Here is a 13,870-nt window from a genome sequence, read left to right as displayed (position 1 = left end):
TGACAGTTTTACAGTGATAGTTTATGTGTGTCATATAGATAATGTGCTCACTCCCATTGAGTTATTTGGGAGTCAGCACTGATTGGATAAAATGCAAGTCTGTCAAAAGCACTGAGATAAGGGGGCAGTCTGCAGAGGCTTAGATACAAGGTAATCACAGATGTAATAAGCGTATTAATGTCACAGTGTTGCTTATGTAAAACTTGGGAATGGGTAATAAAAAGATTTTCTATCTTTTTAAACAATTACAACTTTCAAGTAGACTGTCCATTTAACTGTAAAAAGCTGACAAGAAAATATCACCTGATTATTTCTATGAAAAAAGAGGATATTTTGCCTCAAAATGTATTTAGCTCGCCAGAGTGCTGTGTAAACAGTTATATTTCAGCTCCTTTCCAGCTGCAAGTTGGAAAAAAATAGCCAATCTGCATCAACAGTTCTGAGGTAATGCTTTTTCTTTGCTGTGATCTCATGAGATTTCACTAAAATCTCATGCGATTTCATAGAACTTACTTAAACTAAATAGGAAAATAACATGACTGTTACTGCACATGACATAGGCTCACTCCCTTGCAAGTCCTGGGACAAGCATCTTGATTGGCTGCTTAAAGTCTCTTTACAGTGGGGTGTGAATACTTGGGAAATTTGAAGTAAAATATTTTACTTTCTTTACATAGAGATGCTCAGGTGATATTTTCTAGTCGGCTTTTTACAGCTATGCTGCATCACTTTCATGTGCTTCAACATTTGGGTATCATGTCCCTTTAAGTCAATATCGTAAGCTCCAATATTTTCATTGGGTAACCCATCTTACTTCTATTAAGCAATACCCTATAATTGTGTATGTCTAGTACAGAGGGGTAATCTGATTATGTTTCTAATGTGATCTTTATCTACAGGGCCCACGTGGGATACAGGGCAAGCAAGGTCTTACTGGTCAACAGGTATGGAAATAAACAATTACCTGCATAAAGCAATCTTTTTTTTCCCCCTGTATTTAAAGTATCAATGTGCAGTGTTGGGTTTGTAACCTCATAATACATAGGTTTGTAACTTCATGATCCTCCCTTTTCCATGTATATTCCCACCAGCTTTGGTTTTCTTTCTACATCTTTGTCATATAGCTCTGCTTTATCCTGCAGTTGTTATTGTTGTTATTTTGTACAGATGAAGAGGACCCCTCTTAGTACAGTTGTCATGCAGTGACATGTAGACCTGCAATTTTGTTTCATGGTATGTTTAGATTATAGCTGGGCTGTCACAGGAGTCTTAAGAGGTTAGTGAGAGTGCCCAAAGGATAGTGTTTCATGTTAAACACAGTCAAGCAGTGAGTTGGGGTATTCCAGCTGCATATATGTGCTGGACCTCTTACAGTCTGCCATTTGTTCATCTTCTGCTACATGACCATTCTTGGCATATCTGCAAGGTTGTATATTACTTATAGGCGCTTATTGGGGGAAAGGGGTCCAAGTACCTGTCATATCCCTGTGTGTGTGTTTATTACAACCTAGTATTTCCTTCTTAATACAAGGAGAGTCCACAGCTTCATTCCTTACTTGTGGGAAATACTGAACCTGGCCACCAGGAGGAGGCAAAGACACCCCAGCCAAAGGCTTAAAGTGTCAGTAAACCTAAAAAATAATGTTATATAATTCTCCACATAGACAGAGCAGGAGCAAGCTGCACTTAGTGTTATGGCGCAGTCGGGCCGGGCTGTGACTATACAGCTGGCCCGATGCGCTGTGTAAAATAAACAGACCCTCTCAGCAGAGTACAGAGAGCGGGTCTGAAAAACGGGCATATTTTAAAAAAATTCAAAGAGAATAAAAGGTTTTATAAGGATAACACTAAAATAATGTTATATAATTCTGCACTCTGTGCATAATTCTATAACATTATTTTTTAGGTTTACTGTCCCTTTAAATACCTCCACCACTTCCCTCATCCCCCAGTCATTCTTTGCCTTTCGTAAAAAAACAATTCTGAAGGACACATTTCTTACATTTGTGGAGGTTGGCAGAGAAGATTTTGGAGTAACTCCGAGGAAGGGTATCTACCCTTAGATATGGGACTGGAGTTTTAAGTAATCTTGTCAGCCTCTCAGTGAGAGCATTGACGAATGTTAGGGTCTGGAGATTCAGGTAGAGTCTATTCTGCGAACCCATCCAGACTCAGATTAACAGCTCTTTAGGAATCAGTGTTGACGAGTTTCACTGCCTGCTTTTCTCACTCAAGTCGATGTCAGGAGCGATGCAACAAGAATGTGTCACACTTGAGAGGCTGCATTTTTGTTCCGCATCGTGGATTCCGGTAAGATCGTTTTGATTTTTACACATATGCAAACGCTAGAAGACAGGGTCACAGTGTGACTCCTTTTATCTTTATGGAATAAAGGGTTAATATCTCCTGAGGGGGATTGTTGAACAGGGGGGTTTAATCATATAGGTTTATGTGATTTATGCTGCTTTATGTGTGAGATGTTTTTTTGGGCTCATAGGCTGATATGGAACGTACAGGTTTCACTTTTACTTTGAGAGTTGTGCAGCTTAATAAGCTTGATGCGTTTTTGCTTATAGCAGGGGCGGTTCTGCATTGTGCACCATGTGACCGTGAGTGGTCGCGGTTTTCATTTCCTTTTTCCTAACCGAGTGACTACTGAGAGGGCGATTTTCTTACTCTAGCTATGGAGGATTCTGATTTGTTGGAGGGTGATCCCTCAACTACAGAATATGATACCTGTGTATATTGTGAGGAGGCTTGGGTATGTCCGCCCTCTCAATTATGTTCCATATGCCACAACAGGGTATTTTCATCAAATAATGTTGAGATGATTGATGCCACTGAGCGTTCCGCCTCCGAGGAGTCTCTGTCCCGTGAGGCATGCTTCCTACATTCATCTGTTCATACACATGCAGCGTCCCCTTGCACTACTAATCCTCCACCAGACGTTACTGCACAGTTCCATATGGCGATGTCTGCAGCTTTAGGCACTTTACCTCGTTCTGCTAAGGGCAAGCGAAAGGTTAAATCAGGCACTCCCACCCAGGGGGCATCATGTAGTTTGACGGTTGTATCCAATCAGTCATCTGGGGATGCGGTTCTCTCTAAAGCTTCAGGGTACGAACCTGCTGGGTCGGAGTCTGTTGCCTCTTTTCCTCCAGCAGAGGAGGATTTCGCTTTTAGATTTAGAGTAGAACGTCTACGCTTTCTACTAGGGGAAGTTTGAACTTGATTAAGATGAGTGGATCTTCCCCTTCGTCTATATTCCTTTTAAGATTACCTGACTCCGGGCTCTATAGGGGGGGTTGTTTTTGTTGCCCATCCCTACTTGGCTGACACTATTTGTGCGCTTGCCAATTGTTTCTACTATCCATTTTTAAAGGATAGTTCATTTCTTAGAGCTGCTGGATATAAGAATGGAAACTCTTTTAAAGAAGATGTTTCAACAGAGGGATATTTATTGTACAGACGGCTTCACTTGTCGCAGTTTTGGGGCGTCTCCTTCTCGATCGAGGTGGTAATTTCCTCGACATTTCAAGAAAGAATTAAGGCCTTGGAGCTTATAATTATTTCATCTGTGATTCTACGCAGATTGCTAACCCAAAGCTAGGGCTTCAGGTTACCTTTTTCTGTTTCAGACCGTGAGTCACTCTGACAGACATGATTTTGGAGTCAAATCTATTTCCTTCTTTTTATGGGAATGATTTGATTGGTTCCTCTATCCATGGCTTTTCCGTTCGATGAGAAAACAATTCTTAAGGACACATTTCTTACATTTGTTCTGTTAGTGCTGATAAGGCCCAGCGTCAGGACCTCCACTTTCCAGAGCATTCCAAGTGTTCTTGGAATCTGACTCAGGCCTGGAATATTGTCCATACAGAGCAAGGAGACCACAGACCCTATGTTGGCACAGGCCAGTCCCTAGTCCTATCTGGGATCATGTTGGGGGCAGACTATCGCCTTTTTCAGATGCTTGCTTCAGGGACTTGCAGGATCTATGGGTCTTAAATGTCATAGATATGGGTTACTAGATAGGTTTCCAGTCTCACCCACCCTGTGGCAGATTCCTTCTCTTAAACCTGTCTTCCAGACAGTAAGGAGGAAAGCCATTCTGGGGTGGGTAAGGGATTTGTCCCCTTTGGGGTCATTGTCCCGGTGCCTTTCGAAGAGAGAGGTTTGGGATACTATTCAAACCCTTTTTTGTGGTCCTATAGAAGGAGGGATCTCCCGTCCATTTCGGGACCTAAAGTGCAAAACAAATTTTTCGAATGTCTCCTTCAAGGGAGACTATAAGGTCTATTATTATTATAGGATACCTACCTTTACGTTCCAATCCAGGGAACATTCAGATTCCTAAGGTTGACATTCCTGGACCAGCACTTCCAGTTCAGACTTCTCCGTTTTGTCTAGCCACTGCTATTAGAATTCTTACTATTCTAGGGGCCCTTCGGGCAGTGACCAGAATCCAGGATATATTGGTAGCGCCCTTTTGGATGATACTTTGGTTCAAGCACCATCGTTTCGTCTGGGGGTAGACCATTTGGGATCTCCTCTGTCTTCCTCGACCCTGAGAGATGGGAGATATTCTAGATCAGAGTTCTCTGGTATTAAAGAGACACTGAACTCAGATTTTTTTCTTTCGTGATTCAGATAGAGCATGAATTTTTAAGCAACTTTCTAATTTACTCCTATTATCAAATTTTCTTCATTCTCTTGGTATCTTTATTTGAAATGCAAGAATGTAAGTTTAGATGCCGGACCATTTTTGGTGAACAACCTGGGTTGTTCTTGCTGATTGGTGGATACATTCATCCATCAATAAAAAAGTGCTGTCCAGAGTACTGAACCAAAAAACGTAGATGCCGTCTTTTTCAAATAAAGATAGCAAGAGAACGAAGAAAAAATGATAATAGGAGTAAATTAAAAAGTTGCTTAACATTGCATACTCTGTCTGAATCACAAAATATTTTTTGGGGGTTCAGAGTCCCTTTAAGCACCAGGGAGGAGCCCTGGGTACTATAATAATCTTCTTAGACATGAGAACATTTCTTTCAGACCTGTGATGTTGTAAGTTAGTTTCAACATGTTGTGCCTTCCAGACCTCTTTATGGCTATTGCTGGCTCAGGGTTTGGAGGTGATTAGTCTAATGATGCCCAGCATGGTCATCATTTCTTTCACCAGGTTCCAGCTCATGAGGCAGTGGAACGGCGATCGGTGGAATCTGTCTCTACAGATTTCTCTGGACAACTGTTCGAGAGAATCACTCTCTTAGTGGCTTTGTCCGTACCTCTGGTCCCGATGGACATCCTTTTTATGACCACCCTGGGTGTTTGTGACTATGGTCAGAACTTTGTCAGGATGGGGAGGGAGTGCCAAGAGGGCACAGGGCCGGTGGACTCAGGGGGTAAGCCCCCTCCCAATCTACGTTATAGAACTTCGAGAAATATTCTTTGCTCTGAAAGCTTGGCCCATACTGGGTTCGTCCCAGTTTATTAGATTCTAATTGACCCTCGGTGGCTTAGATCTTCTATCAGAGAGGACCGAGAGACTCCTTACCGATGGGGGTAGTATCTCAGATTCTGGAGTGGGTGGAGACCCGCTACTTTTCATCACTAGCGATCCACACTCCGGGTGTGGACTTCTGCATCAGATGTTCTCATCAGACTATACCTTCTTCTGGGGTTTCGGTCTCTCCATCCCGAAGTGTTTTCAGATAGTTGTAACAGGAGGGGGAGGCCGGAAATAGTCTCTTGGCATCCCGTTTTCAATACCAAGCTATCCAGTTATGGGTTGAGGTTCAGGGATCCTCCGGCGGAGCTAATAGATAAATTAGAGATGCCTTGGAGGTTCAATATAATTTATTTTTCTCCGTCTATGACACTCTTCCTTGAGGGGTGGCTCAGCTCATGCAGGGGTAGGCGTTGGTGATACTGATCGCTCCGTCATGGCTGCGAAGATTATGGTTCGTGGATCTAGTGGGGATGTTGTCATCTCCTCTGTGGAGGTTACCTTGTTGCAGGGATCTGCTGGAACAAGGTTCCTTTGTTCTTCAGGATTCTCTGAGGCGGACTATGTAGAGAAGGTTTCTCAGTGAGAGTTATTGTTACTCTCATTTAAGTTAGTTTGCCGGTTACTCGTCACACCTTTCATAAAGGTGTGGAGGACATACTTATTCCGGTATGAAGAGCGTGATTGGTCCTGGCACGAAGATAAGGTTGCCAGGTTTCTTCCTTTCTCCAGGAGGGTCTGGAGAGAGGCCTCTTTGCTAATCCCTTGAGGAACAGCTTTCGGCCCTGCAGTTTTTACTACACAAAAGGGGTTCACTGAGCTCCCAGATGTGCAGTTTTTGCTGAGGCTCCATCTAAGGTCAGACCTGGGTTTATTTCAAATGCTCCTCCTTGGTGTTCCAGTCACTGCATCGGGCTCCATTTGAGTCTATGCATGAGGTCTTGGAAAGGGTCTCTTTCTATTGACTTTTTCTTCGGCGCGCAGAATCTTTGAGATTGCTGCCTTGCTATGCAACCCTCCTTATCTGGTGTTGTGATAATGCGGTTAGGAAATCTAGGTTAGGATGCCTTCCTAACGTGTTAATCCGCATCATTAATCTAGAGATTGTAGTTCCTTCCTTATGTCCTATTCCTTTGTCAAAGGAACGTTTCTGCAGTTTTGGATGTAGTTTGTGCCTCTAAGTTTTATCTTCAGGTTACGAAGGAATTTAGACCTGCTTATTATCCACTTAGCATATGCGACAGCGGGTCAGAAGCCTCCTCAGAGGTTAATGGCTCATTCTACAAGAGCAGTGGTTTCCTTTGGCCCTTCAAAAGAATGTGACCTCTATGGATCAGATTGTAAGGCGGCTACCTAGTCCTCCTTATATGCCTTTTTCTAATTTTTACAAGTTGGTTGGGTTTTTGTATCTGATGAAGCAGCCTTCAGGAGAGTTTTTTTTTGCAGGCTATGGTGCCCTCAGATATGGGGGCCGCCTCTCTTGTTTCCCTCCCGTTATCATTCAGTGTCCTCTGGAGCTTGGGTATAATTTTCCACAAGTAAGGAATGAAGCTGTGGACTATTAAGAAGGAAAACATAAATTATGCTTACCAAACAATTTTCTTTCCTTCTGTACTCCGATGGGCAGCCCTAAATTTTATTTTGTGCTTCTGGCACCATTTGTACCCTGATATTTCTCCTACTGTTCCTTGTTCCCTCGGCAGAATGACTGGGGGATGAGGGAAGTGGGGGAGATATTTAAGTCTTTGGCTAGGGTGTATTTGCCTCCTCCTGGTGGCCAGGTTCAGTATTTCCCACAAGAAATGAATGCAGCTGTGGACTCTCCTTATACAGAAGGAAAGGAAATTATCTGGTAAGCATAATTTATGTTTTTGCTGCAGACTTTTGTGTTAATGTGTTCCGCTTTTTCTAACACATTTATTATATGCACAACATTCTGTTTGATAGAAGCTGCATTTGAATTCTGCTATACCAAGAAAAGTACATCTTCGCTCTTTCCCCTCACACAGGAACTGTTTGCTTCCTGGCAAATAAATTCTTCTGTTTTCTTCTACTGAAGCACATCGGTTCTGTTATTGATTCTGTTTTTTTATTACTCAGTTTTGCGTCAGTTATTGATTCTAATGTTTTGACATTCCCCTTTGAGACACCATAGATATTAATCAGAATAAAGAAGTTATTTTATTTCCCCCAAGGATGTCGAGCCTTGGAGTAATAATTTGCAGATTGTTGGAATGAAAAATAAGTACTTCTGCTTTAGTTTTATATAGTCAGAGCCCTTAGAAGAATGTCAGCAATAAAGCATTGCTTAGCAAATGATCCTGGTGCAAAATAAATGTTTTATAAATGTATAGCAGTCCAGTGACGTACAAATAGATTTATCGTCTGTCCTCTGCCAAGGCTAGTTAGGGACAGAAATAAATGATCTAGCATTTTGTAGGGTTATTGGTCAGTCATGATTACACACCAGCCTTTATGGGGTGGCAGAGCAAATCATCATTTTCAGGTTTAAATGACAGGAAAAGTGTGTAAATTAAATAACACGTTTTTTAAACGACACAAAATTAAACATTTTATGGCAAATTAAATGATTTCATTCAAGTGTTTCTATAGATCCAGGAAAGGCAGCCTGTATTGCCAAGTGATCTTTCTGGTGCCCTTATGAGAACACGCATATGTGTTTTTTTAATGTCTTGGGCCCTCAATAAAGGCACAGGTCTGGGTTGAATCTGTAGTTCCATATTTGCAGCATCATCTTTAGTTTAGGTAGTCCTGCATACTCAACATATAGCATCAGTATTGGATGATTAATTAAAGGGATATTCCAGCCAAAATTGGAAACTACATGGGTGCATTTCGGTATTGAACAGAAGCATTTTTGTAACATACATGTATTAGCAAAAATGCTTTTAATAAAAGCTATAGCTGTTTCAAAATTGTATCTAAGTATGCACCGTGCACCAGCATTTTAAACACAGCTCTCGTTCAGAGAGCCTAAGGTGCTCGTACCATGTGGTAACGACTCAATTTGTTAATTGCTGACATGATACATGCCCCACTGATGCTCTGAGCAGCTGCAGTATTTAAAATATGGGTGCAGTGACAATATCTATGCTTCACATGCACGTGCAGAGAAAATGTTAACACAAAAACAGTGATAGCTTTTACTAGAAGCTTTTTTGCTAATACATGTATAGTGTAAATATGTTTCTATTAAAAGATGCAATAAATCTATGTGCATTTATATTTTGACCGGAAAGTCCCTTTAAACAAAGAGTTTTTAAAATGAATTTGTGACGTTTCTAGTATCAAACTCCATGTTTTTCAAATGAAGCAATATGGTTATTAGTGGACTCAGTGACAGCCATAGAGGGGCTAATTTTGCTTGATTGATTTGCTTGTGGAAAACCTGTAGATGAACCTGTAGTGGAATTACAACCCAAAAATTGTGTTTGAAATAATGACACTCTCTTTGCTTACAGATTTCCCTCAATTTGAGGTTACAGATTTATTAGAGGCTGACGTTTCTTCCATTTACTCCTGCTCCTAATACTTATAGAGTATTTTTATCTGCTCATCTCCATATAAATCAGACAATGCTACAGTATTGTACATTTTAGGTGTATGAGCGTACCTGTAAGAAGCAGGCAATAAGGTTGAACTAGGGTAACGTCTGTCATCCGCATTTCAGAAGCAAACAATTTGAAAGCAGACTTGCTAGTCTGCTAGCTCTTTCAATCATGACAAAGGCATATACACAAGAAGAATGTTTCAGAGTATTTCTTTAGGAAATGAGATATCTTGGCATTCAGAATGAACTGTATCAGGGTATAGTGTAGTAAGCAAATTATTATTAAATAAACTATAATTTGACTTTACTACCAATTGTCTCAAAGAAGACAAAATACCTGGCCTCTGAGTATGTAAGGGTTTATCACAATCTTAACCCCTTAATGACCACAATGTACCCTGTATGTCACTGGTCGTTAAAGGTTTTTTCAGGACATAAATGCATTAGTCTAGCAAGAACACACTATTAATGCCCTCCCTCCAGCAGGCTTTGTGGAATAGAGCAGTCTCAAAACTGGTGGCAAGACAGCGCTATAAAACAATCAAGTCCCAAAAAAGACCAGTGACATACCGGGTACGTCGCTGGTCCTTAAGGGGTTAATAATGATAATCATCTGCATGTTAACAGCTACAGATGAGTTTTAATCAATACTGACGTAACCATGCGCAGCCATTTTCATTGTGCAAATCAGAATAACATTTTTCGATAATTATCAGCACAATTTTTGGGCAATTTTTCACTAATTCCACAGCTGAAAGGTTCCATAAATCCTCAGACAACACTTTTTGACTTACTGCTGTGTACGCCCCCACATTTTCAGAAGTACAATTGTTTGTGCACATGTACTAAACACACTTTTGTTACTCAACAGATACAAATGCTACCTGCTCAATGTATTAAAGTTAAAACATTGATAATAAGCACGTTACACTAATAAAAAATTAGCAAAATCATATTCCCAAGAATATTGTATTCTAATCAGGCAGACTCCATAAAACTTTAAACAAATTATATGTCAAGTCCAGGCACTTATAAACACATCTGGGATAAGAGTAAACCGAGGATCACTAAAGCCACAATGCATAGTGTGCAAGAGGAAGGAGGACTGGGGGTTCTAGAACCTCTTACTGTAAAGCAGCCACATTGCAAATATTATTAGATTGGCATAAAGGAAAGGATGCCAAAGCCTCGGTGCCCGTCAATTCCCAGATTTTGAGAGTTCCATGTGTGGCGATCCCTGTGCTGGGTGCCGAACGTTTACAGACCATACCTAACAAAATAAATTAGTTTAGTTAGAGGTACCCTACAGACATGTAACACATGCTCAGGGGAGACATGTTGACTGTTTAGACATTGGGGCATAGTGTTTTTTTCCCGCAAATATGGGTGAGACCATCAATTTAATTAAATTGCTGAATGGAGGACAAGAGCCCGACATACCTGAGAGACATAGCAGGTGGGGCGTTCATGTCCTGCTTTTTATATGCACAACTACAGCACTTTCTGAATACGTTGCCTTACAGTAGGGACCAGCTAAGAGTCCCCCTTAAAGGGACAGTTTACTCAAAAATGTTCTCCCCTTTAATTTGTTTCCAATGATCCACTTTACCTGCTGGAGTTTATTACATTTTTTACAAGTATTTCCATGACCGTTATATTAGCATTTGAAATAGTTTATTTAGCCTGTGGTATCCTCACCCATCCTGAATGTTTTTGGCCTCAAGGCGAAGCTGTATTAACACAGCCAGTAGAAGAAATGACACTCCCAGTGGGTTATAGAAGAGATAAGGTAATAACATTTTAATTTCCCATTGTTCTCTCCAAGTATTGGTGATTGGTTTATGGACAGATATAAGATAAAGAAGCAGGTATATGTACACAATGTGATAAAGTAATGAGATCTGATTATACCTACAGATATAAGATAAAGACGCATGTATATGTACACAATGTGATACAGTAATGAGATCTGATTATACCTACAGGTATAAGATAAAGAAGCATGTATATGTGCACAATGTGATAAAGTAATGAGATCTGATTATACCTACAGATATAAGATACAGACACATGTATATGTACACAGTGTGATAAAGTAATGAGATCTGATTATACCTACAGATATAAGATAGACATGTATATGTACACAGTGTGATAAAGTAATGAGATCTGATTATACCTACAGATATAACATAAAGACACATGTATATGTACACAGTGTGATAAAGTAATGAGATCTGATTATACCTACAGCTATAAGATAAAGACACATGTATATGTACACAATGTGATAAAGTAATGAGATCTGATTATACCTACAGATATAAGATAAAGGCACATGTATATGTACACAATGTGATACAGTAATGAGATCCGATTATACCTACAGATATAAGATAATGACACATGTATATGTACACAATGTGATAAAGTAATGATATCTGATTATACCTACAGATATAACATACAGACACATGTATATGTACACAATGTGATAAAGTAATGATATCTGATTATACCTACAGATATAAGATAAAGAAGCAGGTATATGTACACAATGTGATAAAGTAATGAGATCTGATTATACCTACAGATATAAGATAAAGACACATGTATATGTACACAATGTGATAAAGTAATGAGATCTGATTATACCTACAGATATAAGATAAAGACACATGTATATGTACACAATGTGATAAAGTAATGACATCTGATTATACCTACAGATATAAGATACAGACACATGTATATGTACACAATGTGATAAAGTAATGATATCTGATTATACCTACAGCTATAAGATAAAGACACATGTATATGTACACAATGTGATAAAGTAATGAGATCTGATTATACCTACAGATATAAGATAAAGGCACATGTATATGTACACAATGTGATACAGTAATGAGATCCGATTATACCTACAAATATAAGATAATGACACATGTATATGTACACAATGTGATAAAGTAATGATATCTGATTATACCTACAGATATAACATACAGACACATGTATATGTACACAATGTGATAAAGTAATGATATCTGATTATACCTACAGATATAAGATAAAGAAGCAGGTATATGTACACAGTGTGATAAAGTAATGATATCTAATTATACCTACAGATATAAGATAAAGAAGCAGGTATATGTACACAATGTGATAAAGTAATGAGATCTGATTATACCTACAGATGTAAGATAAAGACACATGTATGTACACAATGTGATAAAGTAATGAGATCTGATTATACCTACAGATATAAGATAAAGACACATGTATATGTACACAATGTGATAAAGTAATGAGATCTGATTATACCTACAGATATAAGATAAAGACACATGTATATGTACACAATGTGATAAAGTAATGACATCTGATTATACCTACAGATATAAGATACAGACACATGTATATGTACACAATGTGATAAAGTAATGATATCTGATTATACCTACAGATATAAGATAAAGACACATGTATATGTACACAATGTGATAAAGTAGTGAGATCTGATTATATCTACAAGCTCAACCCATTTTATTGGGTTGTGGCTTCAAAACACAAAATCAGCTAATTCATATACACAAATAAGCCTTAAAAAAAGGCAAATCTCATACATTTTATCCTCTGCAGCTGGTAAAAAAGTAATTGGAAAAACATTAAGGGAAAAACAATTTTATAGTATACTGTCCCTTTAAGGTGCACATTATCCTTGACAAGAAAGCTGCTAGATAGCACAGATCATAGTTGCCTCCAATTTTACACTCAGTAATCGCAGAATGACTTGAGAATTTCCTTAAGTGCAACTGAATTACAAAATATTTTTATATAATACCCACAAATCCTCAGTCTCCTCTAAAATACTAGAAGTGAACTATAAGATATTAACCCACTGGTATCTCGCACCTGCCAGACTGAACGCTTCTTTTAAAGGCTGGAGAGGCTGTGGCAAAGTAAAAATGATGGTGGAGTTGCAACCGCTTACGACCCTTTTCGGTTGAGGTAGAGCAGTTATCCCGTTCTTTTTTTGTGATTGTTTCACTTTAATAGGACTGTTAAATTCCGGACCAAAATTCCCTTGCATAGAAAGAAAAGACTGGGATTATATCAAATCATCCTTAATTGTGGGCAGTCTGTGATATAATTATAATTAATTATGGTTATGTCCCATAAACGGATATTCTATTGCCCCTCTTGTTTATACCAACCTGTTAATTTTGCTGTAATACAAATATGCCAGACTATATGCCTATGTCTGCAATTGCATTGCTCTGTTGTATCCAAGGGTCTGATGCAATATTATACATTAAAAAGAAAAAAGCGTAATTGATAACCCAATAAACACACATGCCCACTATACTCATTCAGATCCCTTAGACAGATGTATCGCAATGGTTTGGGAGAAAACTGCACAAGTTACCTATTAGTATCGCTATTGCATTAAAAGGGATCAATTAACATACAAGTCCTTCAACCTGTGATATAATGGCTAAATCCCTAATATCGTCATCTTGTTTGTATACTTTATTTTTTATTGTTGTTAAGATATTGCAAGATTAACAAGGCATATAAAAGTGTTATGATGTTTCCATGAGGTAACAATTTGTGCTTGTGGAATATTATCGGCTAAAGAATTTTGCGATTGTGATCACTGGAAAAACACTGACAATACTGACTAATGTTCAATTCTGTTATTAGCAGGATAACAAGACTGTGATTGCGAACAAGCACATATTGTGATAAATCCAATAGTTCTCAAAACTAGTCAATTG

At 39.0% G+C, this 13,870-nt stretch overlaps 1 protein-coding gene across 1 annotated transcript in view; it reads left to right on the top strand.

Moving 5' to 3' along the window:
* COL27A1 (collagen type XXVII alpha 1 chain) overlaps positions 1–13,870 on the top strand; it is a 591,531-nt gene that overhangs the window by 356,455 nt on the left and 221,206 nt on the right. The window contains exon 30 of the mRNA XM_053696152.1: positions 900–944. Coding sequence (XP_053552127.1) covers positions 900–944 — 45 coding nt within the window. The remainder of the gene's footprint in view (positions 1–899; positions 945–13,870) is intronic.

Source organism: Bombina bombina, chromosome 12 (assembly GCF_027579735.1).
Source record: "Bombina bombina isolate aBomBom1 chromosome 12, aBomBom1.pri, whole genome shotgun sequence".
In the NCBI taxonomy this organism is placed as follows: Eukaryota; Metazoa; Chordata; class Amphibia; order Anura; family Bombinatoridae; genus Bombina; species Bombina bombina.
Note: the sequence above shows the minus strand (reverse complement) of the source record. Positions and strands in the feature narration are given on the sequence as shown.